Source organism: Thunnus albacares, chromosome 17, assembly GCF_914725855.1.
Source record: "Thunnus albacares chromosome 17, fThuAlb1.1, whole genome shotgun sequence".
Classification (NCBI taxonomy): domain Eukaryota; kingdom Metazoa; phylum Chordata; class Actinopteri; order Scombriformes; family Scombridae; genus Thunnus; species Thunnus albacares.
The window spans coordinates 19841626-19858712 of NC_058122.1; the positions used below are offsets into that span (position 1 = coordinate 19841626).

Consider the following 17087-nt stretch of genomic DNA (forward strand, 5'->3'; position numbering starts at 1 on the left):
GAATGTAAATGTAGTGATAAAAAAGTTGGCATGTTAAGTAAAATTGTAGCAAACGTTTAGTAAAATTTGGTTGATTAGCTTTTGTGATTAGCACATTTTGGGGCCATGTAGAAAGTGTGACTTCAGGCTATTGATGTCTAATATTGATATTTCTTCAGCTGTGTTTCATATAAGAAAAACAAAATCCCTTTGCGTAATTAGCTTATTATTCTGTACTGTAAAAATCAAAAGCAAGGCATAAATACAGATGGTAACTACACTTGTTGACTGATGGTTTGTTTTTTTTTGTTTAAGCTAACAGAGTCAAGTGAAAGCCCCATGAAACTCCTTTCTTCAGAAGGGGGAAACAGCAACCATGACAACCACGTTCAATTCACTCCATTATCATATCATTTCCAGATGTAGTACATATAATTCAAGACCTCCTCCTGCTGGATCTATTTGTGTTTTGGCTCTGGGGTTTTACGAATACATACACTGTTGTGCAACCTTATGTTGTTACTGTTGCTGGGTCTAACTGTAAGAAATAAACAGTGTAGTAGTTGACAACAGCTGATGAATAATGAATGATTATGAATACTCTTCTCCGCCATATGGCACCTTACCTGTTGAGATTTAATTTGAACCCATCTAATTATAAAGATTTTGATGGTGTGATCCATCACCTCATCATCTCACTCCTGCTAGCTTCCTGTTGCAGTGCTTTTTGCACCAGTTCCTCGTTGCAGGCAGTCACACAGCGCTCAGTGTGCAGCGTTACCAGACGTAGCCTACACAACATTGTTTTCCACTGAGAATGGCAGCAGTATTGGACTAGACCCTCAGAAGACTCAACAATTCCCCAAATGCCAGGAATGCTGCTCTTTTCCGCTGTCAGAGTGGCGTGGCAGGATGGGAAGCCGTGGCATCCTTCTTCACACCCACTCTACTGCTGCTTAGAGGGAGGGGAGACCACTTGCCCACAGCCATGACTGGATCAAATTTGAGGGGTTGAAGAGCTGAATTTGTAGATAAAAGCAAACCCAACTTCTTTAATCAGTTAAGAGCCAGTCTTTCAGAAGTATTTTTCTGTTTCAAGGGACATTTTTGGGGATAAAGCACCAATTGTCTTGATTGACCTCCTGAAATTGACTGATCATGTCCGGTCATTTTATTGTGACACCCTGCAAGCACAAAGAGGTTCAGTATCAATTCTACCAAACAGTCTTTCAATAGTACAGTTATAACATTATCATAAGTGTTGGTATATATCATCGAGATAAGAAAGAGATGTAATATCCATGTTAGTTTATTGTTTAATCAGTCTTTGACTCAGTTGACAGTAGAGTAAATTACTTACAGAATCTAAATATATCTCTCAGAAAATAATACTGTATTTTTGAAAGAGCATGGAATCTTCCGGGAATTCTCTCACTTACAATATATACACATCATTTTGTATTATACATATACACTTGTATACACAGTCACAAGAGCATCACATCTGAAAGTGGATTCATCTGGATTTTTTTTTTTTGTTGAGGTTTTGCCGTTCAAATAGCTAAAATGCATCTGCATACATTCGACACAGGAGAACTCTGAGGGTGACTCGGTCTGTTTCAGCAATTTAACCGAACTCAGTGATTATTACTCAAATTTCTTCATACTGACGTGACATTCAGGCCCCTCTGAAACAACAAACCAAACTCACACTTGAGCAGGCATCTGAGTTATGTGTGATTTTGAGATGCTTTGATCAAGCTTCATCTGCCAGTTGTGTACATTTTGCAGTCAGTCCATTTTTGGGGAGTGCTAACTTTTACCTCTGCCAGAGATTTAGTTTTAGGTTTCATCTGTAACATAAGAAATATATCTTAAATACTTCTTAGACAGATTTGAATTAAATTTGGAAATTTGGCCTGCTACTACTTCACATATCTACTCAAAACTTTGACATTGTGAGGCACAGAAGCTAAATTTCCCCCCTAGATTTTATATTTATTAGCCAAAAAGATTGTCTGTTTCCATTTCAAATGCTTTACAAAACACATTTTTCATCTTTTCTTCAAAAACTTTCATCCAATCTTTAACAAACATTGGCAGCCACTTAAATGGCCCAGGAATTTTGTGTTTTTTCTTACTTGCTGAATTCCTACCAACTCCACATAAACCTCCATATTTCTTGAACACATTGTGCAAACAAATTTGATGGCACATACACGTGTCAAACTCAGAGCAATCTTTAAAAACTTGATGGTATTTTGCCTACATATGGTGCTGCAACGATATGCTAAAGTTAAATGGCCATAACTCTAGTTTAGCGATTCTCTAAAAACGATCATGATTGTCATTCACTTTGTGTAGTTTGATGCAGATTCATATTAAGATGGAAATTGGAATCTATTAAACAGTATCTATTATCAAAATAACAAATACTGAGTTTTGTGCCACCTTGGCAGATATTTCTGCTCTCTGAGTAACTTCTAGTTGGATGTTTTCATGAAATAAGTTGGCATTCATGGAAAATATTAAGGACTTCTGTCAAATGGGGAATCATTAAAAGGGCTCAACTATGGAAACTCCCCATAATTACTCGATTAAGCTTGAAAGTGAAAGTAAAGTGATGTTGAAGTGAATCATCTGAAATAAATCTGATTCCTGGAAGGACAATTCAAGGTTGATTGTGGAGTTTAATTCTCCTTCACATTATCGGAAATGGTTGATGACTCCTACAATTCATCTTGGGACACTTTATTTATATCTGGATTGACTGCATGAAAATACAAATGGCAAAATGTTCAAGTTTTACCAAATCAGAAAACTGGGAACCATTCAATTCTCTTCACTTGTTGGACTTTTGGTAAAAATGAATATGGGCACAACGTTAATCACTGACAATATATAGTGCACCAATTTGGGGCTGAAAACAGACTAATCATCTTCAGAAATGCTGCTTAAATTTCTTCCATCAGTGCGTCAGAAGCTTTGATTCAAACCACCTATCATTTGACCACACGCTACTGTTTGCTTTCCAATCCTAAATGAACAGTAACCATTGGGACTTTGATCTGAGTTCAAATAATGATTAACTGTGTCACGATACAGTTTTTTTTTTTTTTTTTTGAAATGGGGCAGCACATACTGTAGCGCATAATGTAAACACACAGCCTCAGTTGAAAATAAACAGTACTTCCCACTGATTGATTATAGATACACATAACAAGGATGGGGGCTGTGCAGGGAAAATTAAAATGCTGGACACTGTTTCATACCTCAGTCGTAGACACAACATATCCCTAATGCATGAGATGTTTGAAAAAATACATTATGCATGTGTGATACTATGTTAAAATCCTAATACAAATTCCATATATGTATGAAAAGCATCAAATCTGTGTTAGTACATCTGGCAATCCTTTATACTTTACAGTGAAAGTCAAGCACACTTTTTTTTTTTTTTAGCAAGTCAGCTTTAACATAAAAATTATTAAATTATTTGAAGGTGTAAATTGAAACATACAGTATGTAGCTACCGTTTATGGTCTATGAGTGGGATAAAAGTATGAGTGCCCACCTTCCATTTCTCTTCAAGTGAATGCCCCACCTCGCTGGTGTATCTGTTCACAGGATGATTCATAAACTGGCCTTCTCGTTCAGAAAGCTAATAAAAAACTAACCTAATGCAGTGATGCAACAGACCACATGCAAGAACATGTCTTTTATTTTCAACTTGTATCTGGGACTAGAATAGTCTGCTCACTTTTCACAAATAGTTTATCTTTCAGTGGCAGGCAAGAAATCAAAGCAGCTTTGCCAATAATGTGCAGATCAGTTTACTGCATCTGAGCAGAATTGCAGTTTAAACTTCGCAGACAAACACACTGTTTACAGGCGCTTGGTTGGTGAGTCTTTGTGAAGGGTTTTCGATGGCACCAAAACAAAACCTCCCCAACACTCACAAGTGCTCATACAATTTTGGGAATGTGCACGCCACCTCCTCAGGGCCCCGTCTGTGACCCTGTGTGGACTTCACTGACTCTATGTGAGGCATGTGTACTTCCTGCAGTAGCAAAATATAGCTTAACAAATCACATATCGGGCTGAGGTGACTGCTCTCAGCCCAAATATCATGAGCTGACTTTTCATGACTTGAAACTGGTTAACAGGTGATTTCAGCAGAGATCACAAGAGGTAAACCGGTTATGTCTGAACCCTGAATACAAGCTTGATATAAGCCTTTAATGTAGCTGTGTGTGATTTCAAACTGGTGTGGATGTACAGTATATAGATTTTTATCATCATGTGTTAATATGATTAATGATTTGCTGCGGCGCTTGCCTTGACATATGCAAAAGTAATCTCTATATGCCTTTGAGTGGGATCAAAACCTCAAAACTCAATCTAGAAAAGTGAAATAAGAACATCTCTACATACCAGCACCTACTTCTAGCTACAGGGTAGTACTGGTATAAGAATAAAAATAGCTTTTGATGGACTACAGTAAGAGACTGTGAATATTGTACTCCACCTTTAAAATGTGAAGGATATTTACTCTGATAATGAGGAATCACTCTCAATACATTTCAGTAAAAGGATAACTCAGCTCTGAAAAGGTAGAACTGTCCTCACATTCAAGTGATTAAGGCCTGTAATTTGAGGGCAGTAAACTGTGATGTTTTCTGGCAGCGCAAAATGTTGGTTTACAAGTTTGACACGCAAAGCAAGTTGATATTCTGTCACTTTTCATGATTTCAATTCCGCTACAAAATTTGTAAATTGTTCTTCCAGGGACATAAATCATATATTGTAGCATATTGTGACTTTACTGTGAAATTTAGGTAGTCATGCATTAGTCAAATTTGCACACTGTCAGCAGAGTGTTTGCCCATATCAAGAAAGCCGCACCCATTGCAATAGTACAGTGTTTGGGAGTCCCTGTAGTAACAGGACATTTCGTTGGTGTCTGTGTGAAACTTGGCTGATTGCGCCAATTTACTGCCCTCAAACTGGAGGCTCAAGTGTCTTAGTGGAGAGCTTCACTTGGTGACAAAAAATAACAGCACTTAGTGGTTTTTTTCTTGGTTTGTCGCCTCACTGCAGAACTGAAAAATATCAGATCAAGTTCTGGAAGGTGACAGGAAATTCCACAGTTGGCTACTTCGCTTTTAACACAGTCCAGAGCAACGAGGGAGCCCTGTCAGATACTGGCTCTGTAAGGGAAGAAAAGTACTGGCTAGGCCAGAGAGGTGGAGAAGGGGGGAGTGGGAGGTGCGTCAGTGATCTCCCAGGAGGGTAGATCTCACGTCACCACTTGCTGCACTGTTGAGCGTTCATGGGGGCAGGACTGGTCTCTGCAGTGCAGCCTCCTGAGCAGCCGCTGAAGCTTGTTGGAGAAGTTTTTGTTCATCTGCCTGTACATGAGAGGCATCGCAAAACTGCTAGAGAAAGCCAGCAGTTTAGACACACATCTCAAGAAATAGTAGGTAGGGAAGTAATGTATGTAGTTAATATACCTTGGTGGACCGACTATAGTGTGCACCAACAGGGTCATGTAGTATGGGGTCCACAGTACAAATTGCACACAGACTGAAGCAAGCAGCAGTCTGTGAATAGAAGGGTCCAAGCGAGCAGAGTCCTGATCCAGAGGTGTGGACTCCTTCCTTATGCGCAAAATGAGCACAAAGGCATAAAGAACAGCCACAGCTGGAACCACGTAGCCGATAAACATCATGATGGCGTCTGCTGCCTCTTTGTTCTGCATTTTGGTGCACTCAACCATCTTAGTGGAGATGTGGTTGCACACATAGAACAGCAGAGAAGAGAAGCTGGTGAGCACAGCGCCGCCCCAGATGAAGCCACACACATGTTTGGTGTTATACACGCTGGACATGTATGTGCGAGGCAACGCCCGCTCTATGTAGTAGTCCAGACTGAGCAGCGTGGTGGAATACATGATGACCAGAGATGAGATGTTGAAGAGGATGAGCAGGGTGATGTAGACCTCATTGTTGTACTCCCACGCATGCCAGCGGGTGAAGGTGGAGCTCAGCAGCTCCACCGGCGCCACCAGGTTGAGCACAAGGCCCGCAATGGCCATGTTGACGAAATAGACATCCGGCATGGTCATAGACACCTTGTTCGAGAGGTTGACCACGACCAGCAGCGCATTGTAGCACAGCCCCAATGGGAAGCACACCAGGAGGTAGATGAGCGAGAAGACTGACAGGATGAGGCCGAAGTCCTGGCAGAGCTGGGAGTCCACGCTGGTGTCCGTCTCATTGTAAACCATGCAGATCCACATCTCTGGGCTCACACAGGTCAAGCGCTCTCAACAGGTCGACTGTGGACAGAGAGTTGGGAGAAAGGAGTTAATTACAACACTGATCAGAAATGTCAGAGTTGTTAGCAATTACCAGAAATATTGTAATTAGAGATATGATCATTATAATCAGATATTCTTCACTCAGTGCTTCAATACTGATGATGTAACAATAGTCTGTTTCAGTTCCGTTTTCATTGCTCATTTCAATTAGCCAGGACAATCATATAAGAACGTGATATCTTGATCTTGTATATTATATGATCGTATATGATCCTGTAATTCAGCCTTTAAGACCATGTGGAAAAAGATCAGCAGTATGATAATATCATGTAAGCCAAAATGACATGCTAATTTTTATGAGCTTCTGTGGAGGACATATGATTCATGTATTTTATGTTCATGTCTGTGTGTATTTTGTTAAGATGAATTTCTAAGAGACAATAGAGATGAAGTTAAAATTCTCAAATTATATCAAATCTCTTATTACCATTTTAACATAATATAATAGTGAGCATGAGTCACACTAAAAGTGACAAATTCTATTGATATTAAGCTGAATATTAAGGCATTATGTTTTGAGGAAATCACAAAAATACAACAAGTTGTTTTCCTCGATGAGCAGATAATTACAAATCTCTCTGTTATTGGTTTATGTGCTCGCTAGAGGAGCAAGTAAAGCCTTGACACACAAACACGTTGGCCACGGCGCTGCTATTATGCCCTGGGGTAACACTGTTAATTTCACTTCACCGCATCTGACTGGCTGAATACGAGCGCCTCACAATATGTTTCATTTGCTAGCTCAGCCTCAAAACCCACTATTTCTCCTCCTCGAGAGCCACACTGACCAGAGCTGTTGTTCTGGTGGAAGAATACAAAACTGCATTTGTTTGACGCCTCAGCAAGCTTTTTCTGTCTTGTTCTGCCTCTCTCTCTCTCTCTCTCTCTTTCTTTCTGTGTCACAGTCACATGCAGCATTGCTGCCTGTGCAGAACTGCCCTTGTGCTTTTCACATGGTCAAGCAGCAAGCAGCCAGATAAAGAATAGCCCTTTCGGAGCCTGACACTTTACAGACTACTTTGGCGCTACTGCTCGGACTAAAGCACATGCACCTCCTGGTCAGGTTACCGGGCCAGGTTGACTGGGGGGGGGGGTTGGGCACGTGGTGATGAGTAGATTTATAAAGAGTGAAATGTGAAGCAGGCTCTGGTGAAGGGCCCGTGAGGAACGAGCCGTGGGGTTAGAGTTCAGGGCAAGGTCAAAGAAAAATGACCATTGCGCATGTCGGGAGCGTTTGGGATCAAACCTGATGGGGCTGCAAGATTTCAAAAACACTTATGTAATGCTCCCTTGCATTATTAACTCAGGTCATTTTAAATAAATTATTCAAATAGCTTTGGACAAGGAAAAGGAAGATCATAAGGATATCACAGGCTTGCAGTCACACAAGTTCACTGTATTTTATTTTATAAGTCAGACTGTTCCACATAACTGCTTCCAAGAGATTCTTTCCCTGAAGAAAGAATGAGCAGTATTATCTGGAAAGCCTCTCCCGCCAAAAATACCCTAGAATAACTTGCAGGAAAACAGTTTTGTTTTCAGGAAGATGGGTAACAATGCCAGTAAAGGGAAAGCATTCTTCCGTTCACTTGCGTAATACCACTACAGAGGAACTGTTTTGGCCTTAAGCTTCACACACAGTCGTACACACACACACACACACACACACACACACACACACACACACACACACACACAAGAGATCAGTCCCTCCTCTATACTACTCCAATTGGCTGTAATGAGACTGTAGTGGAGGCTGGAGCTCAGAGCTGGACTGGAACAGGATCAGGAGGAAGAAAGTGTAGAGTTACTCTTTACTAAAAGTAAACTGTTTTCACAGAGACAAGAGCACTGGTCAGCCCTCTTGTAAACATGGCTCACTGATACCAGGTGACTCATTTACTAAGAAAGGCTTTGCTAAAAGCACATAATTAGCTGTGGTCCTCTCCCATAAATTATGTTCTCTTATCTGAACTTCTTGTAAATTGGAAGCACTAAGAAGTTTGTTCACCCTTCACTCCTTCAACAACCTTTCATTACTTAAAATGACTTCAGGAGAAGTTGGTGATTATTAAAGAGAGCACCCAGCATTGTGGCTGCCAGTCCCCATTCATTAGCACCTGCTGTATACAGACATTTTTGCCTCCCTTTCATTACCACATTGGCTAACTTGGCAGCTTCCGTTAGCTGCAAAGTAAACTACCACTAATCCTAAAATTCTACATAAAAAAGGTGTCATAAGTTGTGGTGGATTTCTGTTTAATCACTGTTAAACTCAAACAGTTTGAGCAAGGTTTATAGAAATTATGACTTCAGATCTAGGACTAGGAAAACATGTTAGCTATGATTGAATTAACTCAAAATTATGAGTTTTATGAGGAAATACTTCTTGTCTCCAGCAACAGCAGCAACCTTGGATGTGACACAAGACCTTAACGGTGACAAAACAAAGATTAAAGCATGGATGAAACTAACTCCAATGTATTTTTTTTATGCACACTGGACTGAAGGTAAACACTGGAAACTTTGGGATTTCCTACATTTACCTACTTGGAGTGACAAAGAGAGCCTCAGCGCCCTTATCTCACTGATTTTAAGCTAAGCACACAATAGTTGCTGCACAACACATTTATGGAACACAAATAGGGAAGTAAATGACAGTTACAACGTTATTGTCCCCTCTGTATACCCTGCAAGTAACTGCAAAGAAGGAAAATACATTCAGTTGCTATAGCCAATACTAAATCATGTTCAAAATCAGGCTTTTCATATGAAGCTTGTGAGCAAACCACTGATGGCTTTGCACTGTCTGCACCAATTCACTCTGGGCAACTACAACTTTGGTGTTGTGAAAGTCATTACGTGCACATTTTGCCAGCAGCCAATGATAATGAAATCTCTAGTTTTCCATTCCACTGAGGGAAAAACACTCCTCATGTAGAGGCACTGCAACCTCATACAGACATAAGAATTTGTGGCTCTTTTTAACGCCAGTTTTTGTTGTTTGTCTGGTATAATGATGATTTTGCAGGTCTCAAATGCAAAAATGTGAGCTTCTCCACACTGAATAAGTCATTTAAGTGCCTTAATTTGTGCTCTAATAACCTCTGACGGGTATTTGCAACACTTTAGTGACTAAATTATGAGTACATTAATAAGAAAATCTGTCATCTATAACTAAGAAATAATGAATTATTGAATCATTATCGTATAAATTATTGTTAGATGCAGCCCTACCATGGCTGTCACTAACAACATGCTTATGGTTGGGTGATAAACATAATATGTGGATGTATGTCCATTGAAATCCTCCTTAAGGAGTTTTTAAGAGCTGCCAACTCAAAAATTGTGGTCTTATTGCTCCATCATACTTGTACTGACTATCATCTGCATTAATTATGCACATATCCATAATTACAACAAACTTCCAGTGTTGTGATCAATTACTAAAAGCATGCATATGTCAGAATGTGTTCATAGATTTACTTCAAGCGAAACAAAACAACATAGCTAAGTAAATAATTATAGCCTAAGCTCTTGTCAATAGAGGAAAACATGAGGAAAAAGTCTTGTTTTAGTTCTTTTTGCACACGAGCATGACTGCAGTTGTAGACTCGGTTAAGCCCAGTGTGAACTTTTTGCACTACTCCATGTCAAAAGTGGTTAAGTTAAATGTTCCCAGAGGGGGAGGCCCTGCTTCAGTGTTCTCCAGCCCCACCAAACATGATCCCCTAAGAGTGACGCCCACGTGCTTGACGTCTCAGCGTTTTGAAGACAGATCTCGCGGGCTGATGGGAGTAGTGTGACATAGTGGGCCCGCACCCCTCATATATCCTTACTGGAATTTACAGGCCCTTCTCAGAAAGTACTGAGTGATGTCACATGATTCACTACTTGTGTATGCAGCGACGTGCAGTGGAGCAGCACCAGGAAAATACTACAGAAGGAAAATAAGATTACGTGACTCCCCGTTTACAAATGTTGTGACTGTGCAACGGTGTCAGGGGTGAAGTGTAACACTATGACGTTTGAAGCACATTCATTTCCAGCATTCATTGATGTGTGATTCTCTGTAACAGCCCACACAACCACCAAACTACTTCTAAGAATTCCTTAAGATACAAATGGATCATTTAAGAAAGTCCCAGAATCTCTCCTGGTTCCAGTGATTTTCTCAGCCGCCTATTATACTTGGAAAGCAGCCCATTTACTGAGGGGTCTGACTTCAGGTGTATGCTAATGCTGCATAAAATTTTGCAGATTAAAATGACTAAGCTCTCAGTGGTGATTAAAATAATTGCCTTTGACTCCATTTCTGTGGAGAGGCTTTCTAACATGTTTCATACATTTTTTATAAATTATTTCCCCCAAATCATCATCATCAGTCCCCTCAAAAATGAGTCATGGTTCCATGGCTTGTTTTTGAATGAATTTCTTGTAAGCTACAGACGTACATGCAGAGCATTTATCTACCTGCCTACCGTCCTTTGCTAATCTGTTAATCTATAAATCTTTGGTAATCACTGGAAAACCGAAAGGTCCAAAATGTTCCTGGTATAACTGACTCACAGCTGCACAGAGGGTGTGGAGCAATGTTACATCTGCTTTCTGAGAAAACAATGTTTACTCATTTCAAGCTCTAGTGTCATAAAATGTGGTCAAGCACAGGTCACGGTCTCGTCCACTTTCTTTCTTAGCAACTGTCACAGGCATCAACAGAGTCAGAGTTCAATGGTCAGCACAAAGCAGGCTTACCGCCATTAAGCCACGGCACACACGCCCATGTCCCCTTTGGTCACATGGATGGAAGTTGACGACAACAAGTGCAAAGCCTAAATCTCAAGAAGTATTTAATTTGGTGAGCAGTGAGACTAATCTGATCAGAATTAGTCTGTCAAACTGCAGCTTTCACTCAGCCTCTGAAATGTGGTCAGGTGGCCATCTAACTACTATTACTAACATGTTAGTATTACCATTTCTAGTACTACTATACATGTATCATCTTTATTAGCCACAGTCTGAATAATAAACATTTGGTGCATAATGAGTTACATCTGTTATTACCTATAGATGATGAATGTCTTATATCAAAACAAAAACGTCCTTAAAGTGTTGAAACCACTGTATAAAAAGTAAACTGAACAAATTAGGTGAATATATTCATTTGTCTCTGGAGTATATGAATCTAATATTGGTATCATGCTTTAAGCAGTTTATAATATTGTATTATCTGAATGTTTTAACATCATAAGACTGTACATATGTAGGAAAAAAAAAGAAAAACAAGGATTAATTACTTACTGATGGCTTGAGATTGAGTGAAATAGCCTATATTAGTAGATGTATTAATCCAGTAAGCAAGGCTTCATCTCCATCCTGCAGTCAACTAGTTATAAATATTACATTTGGTTAAATAAACAGACTCACTGTGACATCCCCTTAGTTGTAGGTCTCAATGGAGGATGTTATGTCAACAAGATATAGGCTATTATTCATGCAAAGTCTCCTACAACTTTAATGCTGTGCTTTAATAATGCTTCTGAAGACTTAACAGGCCTCTGATCTGTCTCTAAACTGATACAACCCCCCCCCCCCCAGCATGTGAGAAAGCGGATCCCGTGAGAAACATCTTCAGGTGTTGTTTTCCAAAAATAAACGCGTTGTTGGAACTATAGACAGATGAATAAGGGTATAATAATAATAAGGGTAAGAGACAACAAGTCATAACAATTCAGCATATGGTGGTGTCTATTTTATTATAGCCGACACGGTGTCTCTCCATCACACTTGACTGCACAGATCAAAGCGTGGATAACTGTCACGGCTTCACTATTATTCTACCATTTCTACGGCTTATTGCAAAATTGAAGCTACTCACAACCGCATCTAGCCATCATCAACGGGGCAGATTCACTTTTCTACCAGCTTCAGGTGAAAATTAAAGGCAAACTTATCACATTGGTGAATCGGAATAATAGAAAAGAGAGGAAAACTCACCAGAAACGTATAGATTTGGCTCGGTGACAAACCTACGGAGGCATTGAGTTTGGATGTAGCATTTCCAGTGGCATTTCTCAGTCGTTTCATTTGACAAAAAAATGTCCTAAAATACGCGCTTCTGCTCTCCTCGCGCTCATGAATCCTATAAACAACCAAAGAAATCGTTTAACTTCATTTCAGTAGAGACGGGATTCATCTATCAACTTTTCGGACGAGGCTTGTTCTGAAAAGGGGCTGTCCGTCGCAGACTTTACTACTGCTGGAGTGCTGCTGAGCCCTACAGTGTGTACACACGTGACCCTCCCCCACTGCCTCCTCGCTCCGCTCTCTGCTGCTGCTGATCTCCGGTCGCGAGGCCCGAACGGCCGTTCTCTGCTCTGATTGGACGGAGGGCAGGGAGGTGGGGCGCGAGGGAGAGCGAGGGGAAAATATGGGAGGCCGATTAGGGTGAAAACATTGAAGTACTTGCATGTACACACTGACAGGGTGCACATACGCACTGAAAAAGTGCACATGGGCGATGAGACTTTTCACACCTCACCACCTTCACACACAACAGGATGTGTCTGTCTGTCTGTGTGTGTGTGTGTGTGTGTATGTGTGTGTGTGTGTGTGTGTGTGTGTGTGTGTGTGTGTGTGTGTGTGTGTTTATCTGGGTGTGTGCGGGTAAATTAATTTCAGTGTGCCTGGAAGTTGCTGTAGTGTATCAGCATAGACTGTAAAAAATAATGGACGTAGCCACCCTCACATCACCCATTGGTTTATGGACTCCCATTGAAGCCTGAATTTGCATTTTAACTGTCGCCATCTTGGATTTTTGGAGCCAAAGTGACCATATTTGGACGAGAGGGTGGCGCTGACCCTAATGCTAGCTGCTAGCTGCTGGCTTGGTTAGCAAGATGCATTACAGTCTATGGTTAACTGTGATAATGCTAATGTTAATATTTGCTAGCGAGAAACAGGCTTAAAACCATTACAACAAAATGTACTTACCAGAAAAAACATCTGAATGTTACAGTAAACTCTCATGAGCTGAAAACACACTGATATAGTGACAGCTATTTCTATGCTCTGTGAATCTGTGGTTATGCCATGGTTACTTTACTTAACCAATGTTGTTGCCGTGGCAGCAACTTGCCTGTGACAGCACCCACCTGTCACTCAAAGTGGCCATTCTTTTAATAATCATAACTTTAAGCCTGAATAAAATTTAAACAGGTGAATTATATAAAAATTCACCAGCCATACAGTTGTCGTGAACAGGGAAATTAGCTATTGAGACCAAATCCGTTTTTTGTACCAGACTGTGAGCATGTTTGACTTGCTTTTGGAGCCAGCCTCAACTGGCCATTCAAGGAACTGCAGTTTATGACACTTCTGCGTTGGCTTCGTTTTTCAGCCCCGGAGGTTGCCTGAATATGGTCTGGCCTGCGTGTGTGTGTGTGTGTGAGTGTGTCTGAGTGTGTGTGCATAAAATATTTTTCAATGTTCCTGGAAGTTCTTTCAGTGTAACAGGGAAGTACACTGGTCCACCAAATTCATAGGAAAAAAAACAATAACAGTAAAAATGGCAGGCAGCCAGTTGGAGGAGGCTATCAGTATTTTGAGGAAGCTGCTTTGTTCACCAGACCTCTTTGTGAACCAAGAAGTCTCTGGAAATATGAGAAATCCCGTCAACTATGAGAATAATAAGATAAGCTTGTTGTCTAGGCCAAACCAATGGCTAAATGTTAATATGAGCATTTCAATGTTTTCACCTTTCCAACCTGGAGTCTCCTGTGATGCCTACCTTTAACCAAACCTTATCTTACCCAACCTCTACCTCTACCTAATGGATTTGAGCCCTGCGTCAAAAAACCCTCTCATTTGAATGGAGACAGTCCGGCGCCGCAGAGGGCTCCAGTAAAAAATGCAGGGCTGTCTGGCAAAAAACTTGAACCAGGCTCAACTTTTGCTGCAATGCAGTGTGATGTCATCCGACAAGGCGCTGCATTGGCCAATCAAGCAAGTGCACATTCCTGGTGAATTACTTTATGACATGAACACTGTGTTTCTGTTGTTTACCTCGCACTCGTCGCAACGAAAGATAAATCAATTATACAAAAACTGTAACTTTCCAGAGTTGTAAAATCCTTTCTGTGAGCATTACAAACTGCTGTGCTGTGTTTTAGCACCTGATAAGCCTTTAAATGCATCAATCTGTTACTTCAACTGCTGTTTTCATTGTCTCACCAGTATCTTAAACAACATGCCCCAACAATGCAGCTTGTTTTAACGCAGGGCTGTTTTCGGTATCTCCGCTTAGGCCTAAGGCTGCGTTCAGACCGACATTAGTCATGTGTGAAAAAACTCAGCCCTCTGATTCATTTGAAGTGGGGGTGCCAACACAAAGGGCTCTGGCATAAAAATGAAGGGTCACCTGGCAAAAAACTTCAACCAGGTTCAACTTTTGCTGCAAAGCAATGTAATATTATCTGGCAAGTGTACATTTGTACATTTGGAGGTGGATTACAGTGTAATGTGAACAGAGTATTTCTATTGTTATCTTTTGATCATTGCAACAAAAGATAAAATAATACCCACCGTGATAAGAGTTTGTTTTTGTGTGTGTTAGTGTTCCAGCGCCTATTTTTAGTACAAAAAGGTATAAAAGTTGTGTATTTCCAATGCACTGCATGATTGAGCCAGTCCATTACAACTCTCCTTGCAGAGGAGAATGACAGAAACATCTTTATTTTGAAGAAATACCATCAATTAACTAATTTAAGAGCTGATGAGTCAGTTAGTATACAACAGTCTGGTAGCTGCATCACATTCATTCACACTTGTTATTGCATTTGTGTGGATTCTGACTCAGGCACAGTTAGATGATATTCCCCACCTTAGTTCCACCTGCAAAGGCTGTTATGGCTCAATTTTGATGATTTTACCATTCATGAGAGCGACACCAGTCAGTTGAATCACCGTACCAAATTTGAGATATGAGTGCCAATTCACAAGTGTGGAATTAGGCTGCAAGTATGCATCAGTTAGTACATGACCTTCTGTTCTTTCCTCCACACCCAAGTGTTTTTATACTGCACACAAGTTCTGCACTTTTCCACTTTTGTTGAGTGCAAGTCATTCATTATGTCCTTTTCAAGGATAGTATGAGAAAGTTTGTTTTACTTTTTATGTTGATGGCCACATTCCTGTCACTCTGCTGAACATATTTGTGAGAAAATTAGAAAAAAAACTACTAAGTATTCAAAGTTCATTATTACTTTGGAAAGCAGCCTACTGTAATAAATTCAATATGTTGCAATAATGAAATGCCTTTGTGCTGTTCTGTTGAATAGAGTCTTTATTAAGGCAACTGAAGTTTGCTAAGAAGATTAAGGATTAACATGTAAATTCGTCACAGTTTATAGCACATATCATAATCCTGACATGGAGAACAGTGTTGTGAAGCAGATGATTGTATGAAGTATGAAAATGCATACTGTTTCAGCAGAAGCTAATTTCACCACAGACTACTCAGATACAATATAATGAGGCAGCTTACCTTGTATTTTTATTACAATGCCTAAAGGTGTTTTAGGCATGACCAAATCAACTACTCAAATTAATTAATTTTCTGGTTTCTGGCTTTGCTGGTTACACATTCTCCATGTTGCATATCAGGAAGCCTGAGTCCATATTGTGGTTTAATAATCCATATAAATCACAATGATTTTAGGGCCCCATAGCAATATATAACACTTACAGTAAAATACAGTATTACCATGTTATATCACCCAACTTTTAGTGGGTGTTGATGAGTCATGCAGAGATCGGGAATAAATGTCATGCTCACTTTTATTGGAGTTGTCACTGGAAACCTGTAAAACTTTATTTGATCATTACTGAGCTCTATCCATGGGCAGCAGATAAGCATGGCGCATGCAGCATGGTAACATCAGGTCTTAATCACAGCCTCACAGTGTAGAGATCCATCCCTTAATTACCTGCTCATTGCCTGAAAGGAAGGAAGAATATAACGACAAACCCTGATGGTCCACAGTGTTAAGAAAACAACAACCTGGAAGCAGATATTTCATTAAACTCATAAGATATGTCTCCGTGCCCTTCCAGTTCTCCATGCAAGTAATGGATTAGTTCAGTGTCAGCAATAAAAATGAAAAATAGTACTGAAAGATTTTTGGAATGCACAGTTCAAAAACAAAAAGCCTGGACGTGGCTTAGTGAACACACTCAGGCTTTATAGAGAGTGTGTAGGAGTGTTTAACATAAGTTGGAGTGGAATAATTCAAGAGCAGCATATTTAAATTATCTTATATGCAAGAGTTAGCACAAACATAGTCCTATTCATCCTATTACAGTAAGTTGTTAGCCTCTTCCTCAATTAGAGATTTGTGTAACCAGAGAACTGTGAAGTTTGAGAATACAGTGTTCAATTTACAGGAAACTGCAACTCAAACTGTTGCCTGATTTGAATCTAATCAGCAATCCAAATGTGAATTTGGAAAATACATTCACTTTTAATACACTATCTCTAAAATGGAAAAAATCTGCATGAAAGTAACGTATATCCCAACAGAAAGAACTGAACGTTGTAATATAAGTTGCCACAACATACAACATGCCAGTAAGAGGAGATTAGTTCAGTGGAAACATACAATCTTTTTCCTTCTGCATGTGCTATAGCAATCACTTCTGCATCTCGGGAGTGAGTCTTAAAAATGTC

General features: G+C 40.0%; 1 protein-coding gene across 2 annotated transcripts; it reads right to left on the reverse strand.

Moving 5' to 3' along the window:
- Positions 1–1272: 1272 nt before the first annotated feature.
- gpr146 (G protein-coupled receptor 146) lies at positions 1273–13504 on the reverse strand. Of its 2 annotated transcripts, none has more exons than XM_044330901.1 (2): positions 13355–13504; positions 1273–6319 (listed from the first exon to the last, which is right to left on the reverse strand). In XM_044330901.1, exon 2 carries the CDS (start codon positions 6278–6280, stop codon positions 5279–5281), a length of 1002 nt encoding a protein of 333 aa, XP_044186836.1. In that variant the 5' UTR covers positions 6281–6319; positions 13355–13504; the 3' UTR covers positions 1273–5278. The 2 variants fall into 2 exon arrangements, with proteins under 2 accessions (XP_044186836.1, XP_044186835.1); XM_044330900.1 differs by lacking the exon at positions 13355–13504 and adding an exon at positions 12359–12683.
- Positions 13505–17087: the final 3583 nt, after the last annotated feature.

Bases quoted from the DNA above. Each gene is read 5' to 3' on its own strand.
- gpr146 (XM_044330901.1), bottom strand. From the start codon at position 6,280: ATGTGGATCTGCATGGTTTACAATGAGACGGACACCAGCGTGGACTCC.